Below are 20,704 nucleotides of genomic sequence, written 5' to 3'. Positions count from 1 at the left end.
ATCTAATTAGACATAAAGCACGCCCACTACTGTGCTACCTGAGCGGTCTATAGACTTACCCTCCCAACAGCTCCATGCAGTAGCAAAGGACTATTATCCCCATTTTATAGATGGGAAACCAAAGTCTTGAGATGCTACAGCCCAGATCCACAAAGAACCTCAGCCATCTAAAGTTGGAGAGTTAGGTATCTAAGGCTAAACTGAAATACCCCCCCTTTAAAACTTTACATCAAGGCTGGACATCTTTGTATAAGATTGGCTCTCTCTCACAGAACAAGGGGAGGTTGTATGGCCTGGCCTGTACTGTGCAGCAGATTTGAGAGCTGGTCTCTTCTGCCTCTTCAATCAGTATAGTTAGAACTGGCCCTTCTGCCTTTGTAATCTGCTTCTGTCATTATTTCCCCTTCTGCCTCTAGAATCTGTGCATTAAATGACATTAAACCATTTGTATCAGCCTAAACAAGGTTTAAGTGAAACTGGTACAATCTCTTACAGAGTTGAGTCTTAATTGTGAGCCAACCTGTAAACCAATGCAGGCTGGGGAAGGAGTTTTCAGAGGCCCGAGGGAGCTTGTCCCAGCTGAAAAGTCCCAGCCTGAATAAACAGAGCAGAGAGCACGTGCCAGATCCCTCTGCTCACCAAGCGCAGGGAGAAGGAACATGACTAACAGAAAAGAGCCCTGTCTGCAAGAGCTAGACTTCGTACAATAACACAGGTGTCCAAAGCAAATGCCATTGCACAAGCCCTGGCATTCACAGTCTGTGTACGAGGGACTGCCCAGGGACCATCGACTGGCTGAGGTGTAGGCTCAGGGGTGGCAGCAGCAAGGGGGGTTTGCCAGTGTATAGAGCTGCTCTGGGAAGATGCAGGGCCAAGACAGGCAGTTCTCGAGTCATCAACACAGACCCGGGGCCGTGGCACGCGCCTGCTCTGGAACGGCTATAGAATTCAATATACGTAATTAACTCCACTGCGCAGCGCCTGCACCCGCTACCCTGTGTGGGAAGGGCCTCACCAAGATTAGCTGTATTCACTGGAATGGGATTACTGAAAACCAGCCAGGCTCAATCACGAATGCTTCAGTTTTCACTGTGCCTGTTTCTAGATGAATCACTCCCAGCCTGCAGCCTTCCATGCTGTAGACTGCGATCGGCCTTTCCCTTTCCTTCCCTGCTGTGCTCCCACACTCTGGCAGCTATTCCTCTCTGCTTTTGATGGGCCCACGTTATGGACAATTCAGGTCCTTGCAGGTTACAATAGGACTTTATTTTCCCTTTTAAGGAAGGCAGTTTGCCCTCTAACCCCCTGGGTGCTTGCTCCCAGAAATATCTCCAGTGTGATATGCTCATTCAGAGCTGTGAACAGGAGAGATCACAGTCACTCTCTTGCTCTCTGGTTCTTTCCCCTTTGCTTCCAAATGTTGAGAACTTACCCAATCTCTCGAGTCATTCTCAAGGGGAAAACGTCACATTTGGTCAGAAACTCCAAGTGCATCACTCGAGCATCATTCTTCCAGGCAGCTGTCTCGGGCTCAGGGGACAGACAAGGAAGGCTGGCCTTGCAGTTAGTATACTGGGTTAAGATTTAAATACTACACACACTTCCTGGCTCTGTTAGATTTTATGCTCTGGGCCTCAGCTCTCCCATCTGCACATGCTTCTAGCAACTGTTAAGTCTTCTCCCCTCTCATCCACTTATTGGCTGTCTTGTCTAGTCAAACTGCTGGCTCTTGGAAGCAAGGATGGTCTCTCATTACGACACATCCCATAACAAGGCTCCCATCTTGCTTGCAGCCCTTCAGACACCCCTGTAGCGAGCAGGAATTCAGGCAAATCATTTAACCTTTCCATGCTGTTTCTCCTGCAACTCAAGCTCCAATTGCAGAGGGGCACGGAGGGATTTCACAAGTCTTATTATGCAGCATGTTGTGGCAGGAATGGCTGGCAGTTTCAGCAGAGAGGAAACACCACATATGAAGCACTTTGGAATGAAAGATAACTTAACACCAGACAGCCAACATGACCAGGTTTACCAACGGGACAGCTAACATCCTCTGCCTGGCAGACTCCAACGCAGGGGCTGTATCTCATTCCATACGAACCCCAAAAAGCACCAGAGGAAGAAGTATAACAGTGAGCTGTGAGGAAGAAGATGGGGAGGGGAAGTTTGTCCTCAGGACTCAAACACGGAGACCTTTTATTTGCGTTAAGATTAGAAACATCAGGACGATGGACCTGAGCTTCCTAGGGCTTGTCAGGGCTTCGAGCTGCCTGAGCCCTTCACAGAAGGAAAAATGATGCCTCCTTAGCTACACACCTCTTCACGCAGGGCCTGAGTTAGGCTTGCAGCCTGACCAAGATCCGCTGCCTCGCCGGTTCATCAGGAGACACGGGGCTGCAGGCAGGGCCTCTCGGACAACTTCCCCTTCAGGGGAGGCTGCAGCTCGTCAGCCAACAGGTCCCATCCAGGCTGTGGCAGCCAGTCAGTACCTTGTGCCTGTCCCCAGCAGTCCAACCTACTTCTGAGAAAGGTGCTGGAGCTCCACAGCCAGGGGAACCCTGGGACTTTGAGTGCCCCAAGCCCAGCTTGCAGGAGGACCACCAGGCCCAGGTCCTGCAGCGCCTTCTCAAGCAAACACTGTCCAGCCCAGGATGCACTCCCACCCACCCCGGTAGCACCTGAGGAGCAAACTCCCCTCTCCAGGACCTCTTTCTGATTTGGATATTTAACTTGAGGACTAGGGCCAGCATGAATGAGAGGGGAATAGACTCCTGGGCAGGACTTAAAGCCCCCCGGCATGCCAGAGTCCTGGCTGCTGTCACCCACTCCTCCGCACAGAAAGGAGGCAGGCCCCTTTATGGTATTTCCCTCTTTTGCAGATTGCTTTGAAAGGATGTGGGTGAAAGGAAGGACAAGCTTAAGTTTCTTAGAAGAAACTTCACACTTTACCCAGTTTCTTCTTCCAGATCTGGATTTCTGATCCCTGTAATAGCTGCATTATTACCCTGTTGGCCTGGTCAGTGCGAGGAAGTTACTGCACACTGAGTTTGTATTTCCCTGCATGAAGGTCCTCAGGCTGGGAGCCACAGCAGTTGTCTAGGAATGGGAAAGAGGAGAAAGGAAAATGTAAAAAAGGGAAAGGGGGGGGAAAAAAAAAAGTGAAGTTGACTGCATTTGTTGGAAACTTTACAGAGCAGATGTGGTAACAAAGTGTTATTTTTATCCTCATTAACATGGATTCACCAGGGCGCACAGCCTATAACAAAGTTAAAAGGGGTATGACCCCAAGATGTTTGAGCAGTATTGGTTTCATTTAAGGAACAATTAGAAAAAACAAACTAAACAGGCAGTGGATACACGAATTAGTAACCCACGCTTCGGGGCAGTTACAGGACAGTCCAGTACTTCCAGGCTCCAGTACCAAGCCTGATGGCTGCTTTGCTAACCTGGAGACTAAAGGGACACTCAGTAGCTATGAAGGGAGCACACGTTCCCTGGGAAGATGACTTGGGAAGGAACTGTAGGCCCCAAAAAATCTTGTACTGCTGATGATGGGGGGGAGAGTTTCTATTAGACTGTAAACACTATAGAAGCTAGATGTTGCAGAGTCTTGTTTAAGGCCAGCTCTCTCCAAAAGCGCTTTGGTCCTAACATACACACTTTGCTCCAAGGGTCTCCAACAACTGGCAGTCATGGTCAGAAGTCCTGGGAGGAACCAAATTCCAGCAACTGAACACGCCGGGCCTGCTGAGGCACTCACAGCAGCGGGGAGCTAGGAGCCACAGCTGAAGGCTTGTCCTTGGAGCAGAAGAACTGCACAATTCAGCACAAGAAAAGCTAGAGCAAGGGCCTAAGGGGGGGGGGGGGGGTGTTTAGAGGGCAGACCTGCCATTAGTCCCATCCCTGACAGCAAATCCAAGCAAATGAGGCATCTAGCTAGGGATAAACCACACATGAAAGCACTGAAGAAAATAAAGCCAGACTCCCTCTCCCCCCGCCTACACCTCCAAGTTCAAGTAGTGATGAACAAGCTGGGACTATCTTCCCCTTAGATGCAGCAGGATTCTTTCATCATCCAATTTAGAAACCAGAGAGAGATTTTCCTACAGCACTAGCTGGATACCACCACTCAGTTGCATTAAAGTCAAGAAAGAGAGGGGGAGAAAGAGACCATCCATCCACTTTTCAGCAGTTTTAATACAGCCATTAACTTTTATTTTAGATGTTACAGGACAGTACAGTATCAGTCTTAAAAGGGAATCGGTCAGGTTCTCTTTTCCATCTTAAAAAAATCCCCAACCAAAAAAAACCCCCAAACCAGATTAAATTCTGTGCAAACACTTGGCAAACTACTTCAAGATATCTTGGTGCCTGTGGAAAGTGCTGTGCTACTGCTCAGGAGAGCAAAGTGCTATTTCACCATAGCCAAAGGATGGTATAGGCAGCAGACATGCAAGGCTTCTAGTCGCAGCCTTGTGAGGCTGGAGCAGGATGGGACACCTTCAGGACAGAGCAGTTTAGCTCCAACAAGGAGTTTTGTTGAACCCCAGCCTGTTCATCTTCGGTTGCAGAGACAGATGCATCAGATATGCAGACCAAGTCAGAAACATCTACCCACTTCACAGGATGTTGACCATCGTGTATGCTCCAGGCACAGGGTGGATTTAGACTGGCTTTCCTAATATTTACCTTGATAAAACTCTCTCTTCAGGCAGTTTCACTTTTGCCACCATTTTATTTCAAATTTCTCCACTGTGTCTCTTGGACTATTCTCTTTCTGGCCCTCAAAATGCAACTCTCCTTCACTATTGGAGATGTTCCTCAATAGTGTGAACAGATACTACCCTACCCCTCAACCCTTCCTCTCCAAAATCCCTACCATACACAAGATTTTAGTTTTATTAAAAAATAAATAAATAAAAAAAAAGATCTAGTACAGCATCTCAGTGAAGCAACCTATCAGCAAAAAGCAGAGGATCCCAACTGGTGTAAAAAATAGATTTTAAATAAAATAGAATTTCTATAGGAGAGCAAGCTAGGTTGTAGAAGTCCGATTCTGTATTTTACAGAAGGCTGAAGCCTGTTTGTCCAATCCACACATTTAAAAAAAGTAAGTTACATTCATGCTACAAAGTTAAAAAAAAGAGAGATAAAAGCTTTAGACTAGAGCATGTCTAGAAACCAAAGACAAAGCAGCATACAGCGTGCTAAGAGTCACGTATAGCGGAATGTTCTTAAAAATAAGCCTGCAACTGGTTAAAGCTAGATTTTAGCCTTTCTGTCCCGGCTGTGACTACTGTAACTCACATGTGACCCTATCACGAGAATGATTTGGTCTGCTATACAACACTAGTTTCACTTCTTAGCTCCTCCTAAGAGTTGGGTAAGTCACAGCTGCAGTTTCACTGTCTCAGCATTTAAAAATAATAAAATAAAAATCCCACACCAACATCATAACTACAGTTCCAGTAACTGAACAGGATCTGCTTTAGTTCTGGGGGCCTGGGCACAAGATTCCCACCTCCATTCATCAGTAGGGAAGGATGAGGCCAGTTTCTGTTTGATGCTTGGTACCCACCGAGCACAACAGAATGGGACCAACACATTCAAGCCTTTGTGAACGGGCAAGTTCTGCAGGGTGAGCTGTTAAAAGTTAGCACGTGTTCTAGGACCAAGAGTCAGATTTGTACAATGGATTCTCCCTCAAGACACTGCCTGCCAACAGGGCAGACTGTACGGTGATTTTTGAATATGCATCTCTGCCAGAAGAAAACTAGAGCATGTTACAGGTGCAAGGAAAAAGGAAGCATTAAGTGTTCAAATACTGTGGGAAGTGGATGCAAATACACGCATTGAGTCAGTGAATTGCTTTTGCATTCCATTCTGGGTGGAGCTTGCTTACGTTTTAGCCCGATAGCAAGCTGTATAGGTCGCACGCAGAGCGCACGCAATTCCTTAAAGGATGGAAGGCAGCGACTGTGAAGTACGAGTACGTGGGACAGACCCTGAAAGGTGACAGATCTAAATGACTGTTCTCACATAGTTCATTCCCCTACCTCACTAGGGTCATTACTGCCTTCCCCACATTTAAACTGCATCTATACAATGCATGTGCATTTTATTCTAAGAATATATACATCCTGTCAGTGCTGATCACCAATGGCTGGAAGCATGCAACAGGTCCTTGCGTGAAAGGTTCTCAAATGAACAGAAATGGCTGTTGTTATGCTCAATAATTTCAGCAGCACAAAGCTCGTGTGTGCTTTTGCACTCAAAAGCCATTAGCACAGCACCAGACCGCCTCAAGGAATAAGCAGCTAATTGCCTAAACATGAATTCCCTTACAGCGGCTACCATCTTCGATACATTCCAAAATGATCATATCTAAGACTTCTTGACAGCAAAAACATGGTTTACACTTCGCTCTGTTTCATGTCTAAGCTAACTAATTTATACCTGTATTAACACACTGCTTCAGGGCTCTGGTTGCACATTCTAAAGGGAGGGTGGGGCGTGCACTTGTATCTGAAAAATGATTTTCAAATAAAAGCTTTTATTAAATAGGAACATTTCTAAGCTTGGCTTCTAAGGGAGGAGATGGAAGTCAGCATTTGGCCCAAGCTCTGGTGCACTATCCCTTTGGAGGGGATCTGCAATTTGCTTTTGCACTTCAAACACACTCACCTAAAACAGGCTACACACTCCAAGGAGAAGGTAAACTGCACAGCATGGGGAGAGGCTTTCAGAAGGTAGGAAGGTAAAATGATAATTAAGATCTGCCTAACATTAGCTGGATAGTGCAGTGAGATGGTTTTAAATACCATAGACTCCCCATTGGCTGGCAGTCAGCTTTATGAAAAGCTCCAAGAACAGCTTCTAACTGAACCTTACCGGACTGGGTGTGTAGTGTTCAACCTAGCATTCAGCCCGAGTCCTGACACTCCTGTGCCTGGCTTTTCAGAAGCACGTTCAGTTGGGCAAGACCGACCTAAACCTCACTTGCCCCTTTTGCCCCGGCCCCTCCTGGAAGAGGGTTTGCCTGTGCCCCCTGCTGGGGTACTCGCAGAAGATGCCATCGCAATGTTGATCTGTCCTTCCTGGATCTCCTGCCTCGTCTCAGCCGGGAGGTGGTTAATTTTCTGCTGTGTTTCTAGATAGAACATTACATCTCGCAGCTGCTCCTGGATCTCCGAGATCTGCAGGTCCTTCTGCTCACAAGTTTCCTTCAGCACCTTCTCTTCTTCCTTCAGCTTGTTCTGAAGCAAGACTTGATTAGCTCGCAAGCATTTGTTCAGTTCTTGTTCCTCCTTCAGCTCACTGGAGAGCTTTGACACTTTGTTATTCAGCTGAGTGCACCTTAAAAATGCATGCAACAGAGAAGTTAGGCTAGGGGTGGGCAAAAAATACAGCTCATGGGCCAGATCCAACCCGCCAAGTGATTCTATTCAGATCCGCAGCGGGTCCCTCCGTCCTGCCAGGCCTAGGCATGGGGGGGCAGCCCAGGCTGTGGAACATGCGACTAGTCCCACCACCTCTGGGTGAGGAAGTGCTACCTGGCATGGAGCTCTTGGGCATGCCAGGAACTGTTGTCTGCAGGGCCGGGCAGCATGGCAGGGGCAGCCGGACTTGGCTTCCTAGCAGCTTGCATGAGTGGCAGGTTGCTCTCTCACTAGTTGCTGCTACCAGCGTCACCACTGCCACTAGACCCAGCCCCACTGCCCAGGCACTCCAGCCTGTCTGCCCTGCACCCACTGCCAGGGGTGCAGGGTGGAGCAGACAGGTGGGAGTCCATAGAAACTGGCCCATGACATCTGTGGGCAAGGTGTGCTCGGCCAGAGAGTGGTGTCAGAGTGGGGTGGGCAGGCGGGCAGGGCCAGGATCGTGTAGCAGTGACAGCGTGGGGCTGGGGCTCAAGGCAGAGCCTCAATCCGTTTGCTGCACATCCCATGTGCTGGTTCCACAAGCAGCCTTCCACCTCCTCTTGAGAGACTGAACCCCTTCTGATTGCACAACTGACCAGCTTCCTTTATTGAGTGGGCGCAAAATGTGAAAGGTTTAATGAATGCTAAATATGCAGGCTATGTGGAAAAAGCCGAGAGCTGGAAAACCAAATGGCATTAGAGCCATTTTAAATGTAACAGGCACCCAACAGAACTGGGGCATCAGATTCCTGAAATCAATAGGGTCCTTACCACGCTAATTAAGAGTTAACAAGGATCCAATGGAGGATTCCAAAAAAGGTAAATCAGATCTGTTTTAGTCAGAGGAGCTTCAGAATAAAATATAGTTAGACTTGTGAAAAATGTCCTCAGACAGAAACACATACTTTCGTTCGACAGATTGTTTCTCCTTCAGTAACTCGTTCAGCCTCTGTTCCAAGTTATCGCACTTCTCAATGGTCTCTTTAAATTTGGTCTTCATGTTGTTAATCTGTAAAAACAAACACAGAGACTTCAAACAGAGCAAAGTCCTGTGCACTTTCATTATGACATTCACGTTTTCTGGAGCAGTTTGTAGACTTTGACCGTTTACTATATTGTGAGAACAAGCCCTAAAATGACTGGAAGCAATGGAAAAAAATGGTTTTTTTTCTCCTTTTCAAAGAAATACTTACAATAGCACTGCTGATAGGAAAATGTAACGCACAAACCCTGACTTGTAGCTAAATCTCCATATACACTACTTCCAAAGAACTATGACTCAGCTCACAAAGATGTGCGATGACCCAGCTTGACACTGTTGCAAGGCCACAGCAGGTCTCTCACTGCTTTTTGTTTAAATGCAGTTAGCTTAAAAAGCTTTAATTTAAGAACATGAACTCAGAGGCAAGTTTCTGCAGCTTATTAGGATTTAAATAGTTCCATGAAATTAAACATTCAATCCTAGGGCTTTCGACTGTTAAGTTCTCCTCTTTGCCCACCATTTAAAAAAAAAAAAAAAAAAGTTTATACCTGGTCAAAATTTGAAGGAAAAAAAACCATGGTTTCACCTCAATTTTGACTAAGCAGCAGCATGCCACTCACGAGACAGTAGCCGACGTTCGCTCCTAGGCACAGCTATTGTAAGCAAAAGAACGTACAGGCTACTTTTCCTGTTCTTCTATCAGAATTAGGCAATACTGTATATTAAATTCACCTAGTGCTAAAGCACAGGGGTTTTGGTGGTTTTTTTTTGTTTTTGTTTGTTTGTTTGTTTTTTATTTACACACACACACACACACACACACACACACACACACACACACACTCTAAATGCGACATAGGGAGACAAGGAGTATTTTTGTACGCTACCCAGGAAAGAATTATTGATTAACTTGGGCAGAGGGTCAGCGTCGAGTAAGTGCTGCTGATACAGAATTCAAAGGACACTGCTTTCTTGCACTAATAGCTGGGCTGAATTTAAAAAGCCACTGCATCTACCCATTTCAATAGAGCTGCTATAAAAGCAGGTCAGATTTTAAAGTTTTCCAGGTTAAGAATTGAATGTTTAAGGCAACTTGAGATGATTTGGGGATTCACAGCTGTTCAGGGCTGGAAGGGACCTTAGTAGAATGAGTCCAACTCCCTGCCCTGGGCAGGAAAGAGCGCTGGGGTCAGGTGAACCCCACCAGGTGGGTGTCCAGTCTCCTCTTACAGACCTCCAAGATAGGGGATGACAGACTTCCCTCTGATAATAGAATATTTTGCACAGTGAAGCTCTTCTCTTATAGGGATCTTCCAGTTTAGTTCCACAATCTTTAGAATAAGCAGCAGCCTAAGTCTACACAGCCTAGGTCTTTTTGGATATAACAACTGGTTTGAAGCCAGTATTTTCAGCTATTTCAAAGAGGATTTTACCATAACCTTTCACTTCACAGACCAGACCCGTCAGTTAAATTCTTCAGCTATTTCTTACTTAAATCCATTCTTTGTCAAGGCCTATTTCTCAGCTAATTTTAGAGGGAATTCTTTATACATTTATGGAGTTGCTTAACAGCAGACACAGTGCCTGGTTAATTAGCAGTTACAACATTTATGCAACCCTGCTCTGCACCCAGGCAAAGTTCAGCTAAGGATTCGTCCAGGAACTTGGAGGCATAAAAAAGGCGAAACCGGTGGGATTCTACTCGACTCCACTGAAGCACCATGGTTCGTTCGGCTCAGGACATTTTGAAACCCAGCCCAACTGCCAAAATATCCCATGAATCTTTTAACCAGCATTTTGAGTGATGTGTGGCATGGGCAGGTAAGCAATTTCTCCTTCCATTAGCACATGCGAGTGTGCCATGAGTCTCCTCTACCATTTGCCATTGGCTGGGAGATCTCCTGGCCTGCAAGGCAAGCTGCCGGACACGGCAACAACTTCCACACCGTGTTTAAGCAAAGTTTCAACCCCACTGGCAATCTGCCCATTTCTGCACTGCTGAACAGCATGTTGCTAGAACCCATCCATCAAGATAAAGAACAGATCTGTGCCAGTTCTCCTCAACGGAAAAAAGTGAACTCTCACTCTCTTAATAGGTGGCCGATGCCAGGTCATTCATTACACATTAATGGACTCATTTTTCTTAATTCTCCAAACACACGCAACGTGCACGAAGTCAGTGGGAGCCGTGGGTGCTCAGCACATTGAGAGCAAGGCCAGAAACAGTTAATAAGACAAGAGAACTTACTTCTTCAGTGGTATCCTTTTCTATTCGGACTATCTTGTTTTCCCAGTAGATGCGCTGCGATTCCAGCTGGCTTGTTAGCAAATACGAGTACTATAATAATGGCAAACAGAGCTGGACTAAGGCACCGTTAGATCAAGTGTACCATCAATTTATAACCCGAAGGGCCCCAGAAAGTTTCTCTCTCGTTTAAAAACAAAAAACCCTACAGTGAAATTGTGTCAAGACAGCATTCTGAACGTTTTAGCCGAGTACAAACCGCAGAGTCATTGGATGGATGAGCCAAAGTAAAAAAAAGTCAATTCAATTTCTATTGTATACTGAATAGCTTCTGGTTAGGGGTCTCCCTGAAGGCTTTAGATGAGTTGCCTCTGGGGAAATTAGAAAGAAAATATGAACACAGAAGCAGCAGACACAAACATGAAGATGTCAGCCAGCCTAATTAGAATCATTAGGGATACTGAAAACTGAAGGTGTTTCCTCCTCCTCACCATGTTTTCATGTGGATTTTGCTTTGTCATGGTAGAAAGCAAGCTTCTGAAATACCACGGGAAGGGTGTTAGGAGCTAGTCTCCATTTCAAGAGCATGCTGAGGAAAGACTGTATGTATACTGAAGATAACACTTGAGGAATAGTTATTTCCCTCTGATCAGAGGGATTTATTAGCAACGTTATTTTGGTGTTTAAAACAAGGACTTTCAGAATTCACATCCCACCTTCTCCCATTTTGAAATCTTTACAACAGGATGAAGACTGAGAGAGATCAGGATTTCCAGATTAAGACATACCAGATTATACCTTGAATGCAGGATTAAGCAGGAGAAAGACCTCTTGCCCATTTCAGGAATTATCAGACTGAGTCAAGACAGCTCGGTGAATTCTTCCTACAAATGTTTAGCTCTAGTTTGCTGTAGCAGAGCGCTTAACCCATATAAAAAGCTCAACTGAAGTTCTGCTAGTTGTCTGTCATCTTAAATAGCATCAATTAAAAATCAAAAAATGTATCAGGGGAAAGTTCAAGTTTACTCACATTTAAGGTTTAGAATAGCAAATTTATTTTAAAGGCTTTACTCTGAAAAAATGTTGGTAAAATAAAAAAAAGAAATGCAGCTTCCTGTTTCATTGGCATGGAAGAGTTTGTGACAGCTCAAAGTCACTAAGGGGTCCCAGAGTCAAGCACATGTTTGTGCACCCCTTCCCTTCCCAATACCTTCCACAGACCAGAGTTTGCCATCAGTTACTCTGAAACACTACCAATGCGACTGACTTTGCAGAGATGCAACCAACTGAATTTCATGAACAATTCAATGCATCATTAACAGGATGGAACCAGCTCCCACTCCTGCTGGTGTTGACTCGGCAAAGCCAGCGAGTAAAAGGAAAAGCAGCGACACACTCCTTTGGCCTTGAAGTCAGCCCAGCGTCATTCTTGTTAGAATCAATTCTGGAGTTGAGGCATATTTACATAAAAAAAACACACAGCAGCGTCTAAAGGAAACTAGAACACTTACCTCTAGTTGTAAGGCATCGATCTTTTCTTCTTGACACATATCCCCTTCACACTCATACTGAACTATCTTCCCATCAGTTTTACTGGCAACCAGACGATGGACATAATTATCTGAAGAGAGAAATTTGACCAAGGATTGTTTCAGCTTGATAAAACCCAAGCATTTGAACCTAACTGGGGCCAAGGGAAACAATTTACTAAGGATCTGTGTGGTCTCAGTGCTTCATGGAGGGCAAGACCTAGGAGTTAATGGACACATTTGACGCTTAACAGAATCTATTGGACACCATCTAGGATAAATCACAAAAGCTCATTCTCGTGCTATGAGAAAACCAATCTACCTCCTGCTAAAGTTCTTCCCATACTGCTGAAACTAGAGGGCTGTCCAGGTGCATTATGGGTTTACGATCTTTTTCTGAAGCATTTGGTACAGGCACAGAAGCTGCTGTACTAGAGCAAATAGATGTTCCTAAAACGTGGAATATTAAATACTACAGAAAAGCCCTTCAAATCCTCCAGAAAGCTAGGGCTTAATTAAAAATGTCTTCCTGGAAAGGTTTTGAGGACCGTTTCCACACAAGCCTGGTCACCCCTAACAAGCAGAAGGGAGAGGTTTACCTCCAGCATAGTCCCAGACTCTGTGGTTGGTCAGCTGCATTGCATACGTGTGCTGAGTCTCCTCAAAGTGCTTGTAAGCATGCCTGCTCACATAGCGCCCGCAGCCAATGTGCCCACATATTAAGCAGATCCAGAGATTCTGACAACAGAACAAGAAAGGATTTTGGACCAATATGTGAGCAACAAACATCACTGTGAAAAGCTGTGGGCACAGTATAAGGGATTGGAAAAGTGTACATCTGCTGCTCACAGTCCCTGTTGCTTCCCTAGGAAGAGGGCAAATCTTTGCCTTTCCTGAAGCGTCATTCAGGCTAGAGAATGAAACTACTTGATGATTCAAATACAGTATAAGCCTACTGAGAGAGGCATCAACCACTCCTGCATGTTAGATAAATGGCTTTCAAGTCACAGGGGTGAAGGGGACATCCTGGAAAATCTTGAAGCCGAAGTGAAGAAAGTAAAACTGGACAGTGCAGCTGGGTCACCACTCCAGGAGCGTACTGGCACTGGCACCCACACTGTATAGTTCCCCCTCAAACCTGCAGCTCCAAGCCTCAGAAAACCACAGAACAGGACACCTTTCTGGGATGAACCCAGCTGCCCCATACCAGTACCAAATCAAACAAACAGGAACCTTGTTCCAGGCAGAAGTGTGCCAACAGCAGTCATAGGCATCAAGGGAAAGAAGCTGCAATAGTAAAGGTGGACAGATTTCACCCTCCACACCTACTTACTTCTTGAACGCCACACTCAAAGCATTTATTCTCTTCCACAGGCTCAGGCGTTTGGCAGTACCTGCAGACAGGACACCTAGAGAAAGGCAGCAAGCAGCACTAGTTAGCCAACAGCGACCACAAGGTTCCTTGTGAGGCCAGCTGACAGGCTAGAAAATTTGGATCACACGTCATCCGGTGAGCGTATATGACACTCCCCACTGCATGGTCATACCTTTTGACTGGATCTCACCATCCGACCCAGATTTGCCTCCTGCCTTCGCAAGCCTGCTGCTCTTTCACTATTTATTCCTGTAAAACTGGCGAATGCCTTATCTTAAAAACAGAGGATATCACAGGACACTGTGTCCAGTCCAACTGCAGGCCAGGAGGCGAGGCAACTGGAAGGAGTAGAGAGGAGATTGGTCATGAGGCCTGGCTTCCCCATGGAGAAAGTATGCTAAGAACACAAAGTCTATGACCTCAGCTCTGACTTGTTACTTGTCCTCAGCCACAGATGCTGCGAGAAGCCACCAAGGAAGTCAATCTAGGTCTTTTAGACCATCTCAGCTAGCAGTGCCCAATTCAGGATCCTGATCTCAGAAGGGGAAGCAAAGCTGAGGGCACCTGCTAATCATGATGGGTACTGGCAACATACATCACCCTCCAAGCTCATATTTCACTCATCTTGGTTTGGCCATGCTTCCCCACCGCAGCCTCTGCCCTGTTACTTGGAGATCAATCCTGGACTAATCATTAGTTTGCCATCTGCAACAGGCTCCTGGGGAAGAAAGTTGCCAACATGCACCAACTAGATACCCTCCAATCTAATGCAATTACACACACAGAAAAAAAGTGTGTCAAGCAAGTGACTGAAGTCTGGTGATGACAGCTTTGTGCCAGACATACATTTTAGACTTTGATACTGTGGCAGTGTTTAGTCAGAGTGAACTAGGAACAAGCTGCATTAGTCAATGAACAGATTTTTACATATGTTTAGGTTGGCTTTGATTTATGGGGCCAAAGACTCAGTAAAAGCCTTCCTGAATTTAAAACAGATTCTGCTGGGGAAACCCACTAGCACAGCTGAGAAACCTCATGCAAAAGAGGTTTCGTGATACATGATGAAAGATCAAACTGAGGCTGGTACTCTAACGAAAGAAAAGCTGAAGAAAACAATCTGCAGTTTGGCACCGAGCTTCTTGTAGAAGTCTCTAACTGCCTGACATGTAACAAACAGCTACCGGTAGGAATGTAAAGTATGTGTGACAGATAACAGGACTGTTCTCTGTAGGGATTCTATAAAGGACCGACACGTACCTCACTGCTCTACCTAGTGGGATCTCATGGAATAAGAATTAAGGTTAAATAATTAAAAAACAAACAAACAAACAAAGCATGGGCTTTAAGGACAAAATGTACCAGCAAACCACATTTGTCATGTGAAATAACATTTATATCCCGCAGTTCATCAGGATGAATTGATTTAAAATCATCCAGAGATTTTAAAATCCAAGACCTCTGTTTAAGAGTCATTTTAATCTTCTCTTGTGTGAATGCCACTCATCTTCTGAAGGCAAAATGAATTTGTATTGTTCAATCTAAACACCAAACTATGCAGATTTACAACCAAATAGAACCTCTAGACTCTATAAGGCACATTTTTGCTCCTTACAGGGTATTCCAAGCCTGTTTGAGTAATTATTTTGCTTAAATTTTCATTGATCTTGAATTTGAGCATGTAGGAAGTGGGAAATGCTTATTAACTAGATCATTAGCTTTTTGCTCATGATGTATTGGGTGTATTTGCGTATCTAAATTAGACTGCAGTCTCCTTAGAGCAGAGACCTCATCCTGGACATTTTCCAGGCCCTACAGCTGCCAATGGCACGTCTGCAGAAACTCAGACATCCAAAAAATCAGCAGAGCAGATGCTGACCAAAGCCAGCCCCATCCGTACAGAGAAGAGGAGCAGAGCTGCAAAGCAGGTACTTCGAATTACAGAAAAGCAAAGCAACGTCTCTTACGTGGTGTCCTCCCACCGCTGCAGACACTGGCTGTGGAAGCTGTGGTTACACAAGGTGGTCAGAATCCCATTGACAGACTCATCCATTCTCTCCAGGCACACTGTGCACTTTGGGAGCTCGGTCAGATCCATTACAGGAAGGCTGGCTCCCTGCACAAGAAAAAGGGACGCAGGCTTATTGCTGGACCTCCTCCAAGCAAATTGTACAGCTAAAACTGCACTCTGAACACGAAAGCCTAAATGAACCGCTATGAATCCTAGTAAAATTATAGGCAGCCTAAAAATTCTACCAGAGGTAGCAGTGACTACCCTTTGTGGCCATTTTGACACTTAGTCTGGCACCAATTAGAGTACACATCTGGGACAGTGCTCATGAGTTCTTCCTAGACCTCCAAGACCAGCTATGTCAAGGACATGACTCTGACAACACCCACAGGTTCCATTCCCAGCTCTGATGCACTCCCTCTGACCGCAGACCAGTCATTTAATTGCAGTTTGCTTCCTCCACGTTTTAAACAGGATTCACATCAACCTCTTAGAGGGGTGTTGCAATGATCAGCTTGAAATACTGAGAATTAACTAGCTAATAAGGTGTGAGGAAACACATTCCTCTGGGACTAAACATACATCTTCCTCCCAGCAGGCCAAACGTAAAGGATATTTAGCCGCACTAAGCCCTATTCAGGTTTCAGCAGAACATAACTGCTCCAGAGAGGGAGACCAGGAGATCGGATGTATGAGGTCCCAGAACTTCAGAAGGCAGGGTTACTCCCCCAAATGCAGTGCTGCAGTGGCAAGATGCAGTCAGACTTGAGGCAGTTAAATGTCTGCAGCCCCCGCAGACAAGCCTGCCCTGTCCAGCTCTAGCTAATCCTATTTAACAGCTTGTAATACAGTCTGGAAAGGAAACTTACATCTTCTGATTTGAAGACTTCAGCCCTCTCCACATACACCAGCTGGCAAACATCTTCTTCTATGGAGTTGAACTGTCGGCTGTTGCATGCCATATAGAAGCTGTCTGCATCTGCCTAAAGACAGACCAGAGGAACAAGATTCATACTACCTGCAGCTTACATTACCAAGCAAGAAGGAATGAGAATTAGATATCCTCTCTCCCCCCGCTCCAAGTGCCCAAACAAGCATATATCATAAGTAAATCTCTTGATGTATGCTAATCACTATTCCATCTCTGCATTGGATTCAGCAGTTTTCAACTTAAACTGGCAGAAGAACTGAAGAGCTCTCAGCACTGGACACTTGCAAACATACTGCTCAAACAGCACTAGCCAATTTCTTTCTTTAATATCAGCTTTGTCTGCAGTCAACAATTCTGGCACTAACTGAAAGCAAATGCTGTTTCTTTGCAAAAGCCTGGAAGAAAGACACTGCCATCAGAAGGCCCTATTCAAAGGGATCAAGATTTGTACAGTATATAATTTACCTGCAGAAAAAGCTCAAATGCTCACTCTATGCAGATGTGTACTGAAGCACTTCATACCAGAGCATTACTTGAAAAGAAGCACTGCTGACTGAACACAAAATAACCTATCTGAGTTATTATGGATGAGCCACAACATCTGAAGTGCTGGCTTATTACCGTCAGCAATCCAACCGTCAGGAGGAAAGTGAGCTGGAAGTCAAGGCATTCTCATTCCTGTCTCCCAATTCTTGAATGATGAAACATGAAGCTGTTCCAGTTTCACCACACACCTTACTGACACACTTACACAGAAATAAAATGTAGAGCAACTCAAACGTGCTATTGCTGCATGCAGAGATGGCTGGTGAGGGCCTGCTGAAGCAGGGAGTCCGCCAGTTTTAAAAGACAAGTGGGAAGTTGTCTTGAATCAGTGGACTGGGCAAAAACTCTGTTGAATTAGTACAAAGATGGTTGGCATCAGACACTGCCCCCAAGTGAGTTTCTATGAAGGGGGCTTACTTTAAATAGGCTTGTGGGATTTACGTTGCGCACAACACAGGAGTGTTGAGCTTGTAACAGCTGAGGAAGAGACCCACAAGTATCTAGACATCGAGTTCACTTCAATCTTACCTCCCACCCCCTTCTCACAATTCTGGGAGGGAGGGAACAACGTATGCATGAATGGTCAGTCCCTGTGACTGCAACAGAAGTATAGGCTAGATGGTCTAATAGCTCCTTGCTATCCTCAGTTTCCATAGGAACTAATGCTGTCACAGAGATCAGGCTATTTCTTGGTCTGCTAAGACAGACTGCACAATGCATTCATATCTTAGTGAGCATCTGTATTTGCTTATTGCATTCTCTTCCACAGGGTTTTTAATGGGTGAGGTATTGAAGTCAGGCAGGATTTGTCTAGATCTTAATACTCTGCTGGCTATGATAAAGCAAGTAGTAGGCCAGGACGTGCATAACAGCATTGCAGCTGTACAAGCTGTAGGTCTATGATGAAGGCTAATGGAGGGCCAGCATCAGTATCACTTACAAAAAAACCCCCAACATTACATCACAGGAAGCCTCTCATAGCAAAGGCCCATGACCTCAAGAAACAGCAAGTCACTAAAACTGGACAGCGCCTGAAATTAGTGTTCATACAGCAGCCCATTTCCCAAACAGTAGAAACCTGGCACCACACTTCTGGGCTTTACCTGTGAGCTGAACTTTATCAGTACCATGTACTGGTTCGGAGTGGAATCCCGGATGATTTTCATGTGCTCAATGACTTCATAAAACGGGGCTACAAACTTCATCAGGTCATGACTGGTCATGGTAGCAGGCACCGTGAGAATACAGAGCATTGCACTGCGCCTCACATCTTCTTTCAAAGAGGTCATCTTACTAAGAAGACAATAAAGTAGATCTTTAAAATTGAGGAAGTCAAGACTGACATCTTAAGACCAGCTTACACAGGAGACCATACAGCAATTTAATGCTTCACAATTTAAATGTACCTGTGATTGTAAAGCTCTTTGCCTATTTGTACATAGTTAAGGGTTAAAAGGTGGTTGTAACAAGTCTGAAGACACCCAAAAGGTACTTAGTCATCTTTAAAGAAAGGGCTCACGTGTGCAACCAACAGATATGGACCCACAGTACATATTCTGATAGCTGTATTTTTGTAAGAGTACCTGGGCCTTGCAAACCACAAATACTCAAAATATTTCTAGAGTAAGCAAGCAATATTGATTACTGATGTAATAGCCATTGTGTCCTGGCCACTTTCAAGAACATCTGAAATTGATGGTTCTCATTCAGCTCCCTAAGGGGGGAGATAAGATTACGCCATCACTGCAACAATAACTTGGGAAGTGCAGATCTTTGCATTCATTTTAATATTCCAGGGGAACATGAACAAGGAGATCTTTGTCTGTGGGGTCCCCTCACACCTGATCTTTCTAGGGCCATCTTCCAACTGGTGTTTTTACTCCCACTGCTTACATGAACACTTGCTCTCTGAGACATCCTCACCCACAGCTGGAAGGGTTGGGCTTAAGTTACTATCATCAAAGCAGCTACGCAAGTCAGACTACACTAGACACTGTCTATGGTGCCAATACCCCAGGCTTCCTGTGCGTCATTGCTCCATCAGTCCTGTAGCAACAGCCCTAGTGTTCCTGACTCACCCTTCTGGATGGCAAGAGTCCATGGTGCTATTCCCACTAGATCTATAAGGAGTCAAATACATTCTTACTTTGTTTTGTACAGGTGCATAATGCCATGAGCTATTTCAACTGATGGGTTCCCACTGAAGAAGGAAATCTGGTCAGGAAGTTGTTTTGATGGCGAGTCTGGAGCAGCCTCACATTCTTTACTCTGACTGTCATGTTTACTTGTGTCATCAATGGATGAAGCTTCTGCAGATTTTCTTCCTTCCATTGCAGCTTTTGTCTCATCTTTTACAAATCAAAAGCGTTCAGATTACTGAACCACACATCAGAAACTTCAACTGCATTAAGTGCAATCTTATGTACAAGAGAGGATTTAGTTATTCAAAGTCAAATTATGACACGTGAAGCACAGAATAAATTATGTGCTTCTAAACAGTGGTCTCCTCACACTGAATAATCAACAGAACTGAGGCATATTTAGGCACCAGTTTGAGACACCTTTTAGCTGGGTCACGGGCGCTGCAAAGCTAGTCAGACAAATTCTGAAGGGTGCCAGGCTGAGTTTTGCAGTACGCTACTTTGTTACCCAACAACTACAAGTTAATTTTATTATTGCACTTAACATAAAAGCAATCAATATAGTTAGGATAATCCTTGTGCTTAGTTTTGCATTGCTTCGTTTTCAGTTAGCTTTCTATGCTGTGCAATTTTAAGGGCAGGGTTAAAAAAAAAAAAAAAAGAAGTCTCTCAGTGGCACAACTGAGAGTTTCAATATCCGCCTGCTATTCAAAGAAGATAGTTACAAGACGTAACAACACACAATCAAACCAGGGTAGGCTCAATGTTGCAATTCGTGCCTCGCAACATTCATGCTCTTAATTATCATCAACAAGCCATCCTTATTTAAGAGAAGTTTTAGATCAGATTTTGGGTCTATAAAAACTCTACTGGCATCACTTCTCATGTCCTTAAAAAGGCAGGATTTGCATTTACCAGGAGCTCAGCAGCTTAGAAAGTCAAGCCAATTTAAATGGCCAGCAGAGACTCCCTTTGCCTGATGAAGGGTGACTGTGCCCGAAAGCTTGCTAAGAACTTTTCCCCAACTACTCAGTAGGTCTGATAAAGATGATTATCACATCTACCCAAAGAAACTTGCAAGCAAATTTAATACTTTTAAGAGAATACCTATATGTTAGACTAGTAAAAACCTTACAGGCATTACAGACCGATTACTGGAACACCTTTTTCAAGTTTTAGAATGGTTACCTGGGTCAAGCTGTATCGTCTCAATGATCATATCCGTCATCTCTCTGCGGCCAATATGCTGGTGAATAATCGCTGCTTTTTCCACCAGCGCCTTTCCTTCTAAACAGGCTGAAGCAGAAGCGAGCGACTTTTCTTTGATTTCCTCATCAGACATTTGAGTGGCTAAGGAGGAAAACAATTAGCTACTTAAACAATGTGATTCGGAGCGAAAAACAAACAACGCCAGTGGAACGAGGGCAGAGCAGGCTTCCCTAATAACAGCCATTAGGTCTCTACCAGGTCATTACAATAATTCTTTAAGCTGCTTTTATTCCTTCTTCCGCAGAGTAAAACCATCA

General features: G+C 44.8%; 1 protein-coding gene across 1 annotated transcript in view; it reads right to left on the bottom strand.

Annotated features, from left to right (window-relative positions):
• Window positions 1–4,188: 4,188 nt before the first annotated feature.
• BRAP (BRCA1 associated protein) overlaps window positions 4,189–20,704 on the bottom strand; it is a 17,945-nt gene continuing 1,429 nt past the window's right edge. Inside the window, exons 2-12 of the mRNA XM_006015176.1 lie at window positions 20,367–20,528; window positions 19,184–19,385; window positions 18,141–18,330; window positions 16,430–16,543; window positions 15,517–15,665; window positions 13,511–13,586; window positions 12,777–12,915; window positions 12,160–12,269; window positions 10,652–10,741; window positions 8,327–8,430; window positions 4,189–7,356 (exon numbers count right to left, since the gene is read on the bottom strand). Of these exons, the coding sequence (XP_006015238.1) occupies window positions 6,996–7,356; window positions 8,327–8,430; window positions 10,652–10,741; window positions 12,160–12,269; window positions 12,777–12,915; window positions 13,511–13,586; window positions 15,517–15,665; window positions 16,430–16,543; window positions 18,141–18,330; window positions 19,184–19,385; window positions 20,367–20,520 (1,689 nt within the window). The 5' untranslated portion in view covers window positions 20,521–20,528 and the 3' untranslated portion in view covers window positions 4,189–6,995. The remainder of the gene's footprint in view (window positions 7,357–8,326; window positions 8,431–10,651; window positions 10,742–12,159; window positions 12,270–12,776; window positions 12,916–13,510; window positions 13,587–15,516; window positions 15,666–16,429; window positions 16,544–18,140; window positions 18,331–19,183; window positions 19,386–20,366; window positions 20,529–20,704) is intronic.

The sequence above is a fragment of the Alligator sinensis genome, unplaced genomic scaffold (assembly GCF_000455745.1).
Source record: "Alligator sinensis unplaced genomic scaffold, ASM45574v1 scaffold628_2, whole genome shotgun sequence".
Classification (NCBI taxonomy): domain Eukaryota; kingdom Metazoa; phylum Chordata; order Crocodylia; family Alligatoridae; genus Alligator; species Alligator sinensis.
This window is presented reverse-complemented; position numbering and strand designations above follow the sequence as displayed.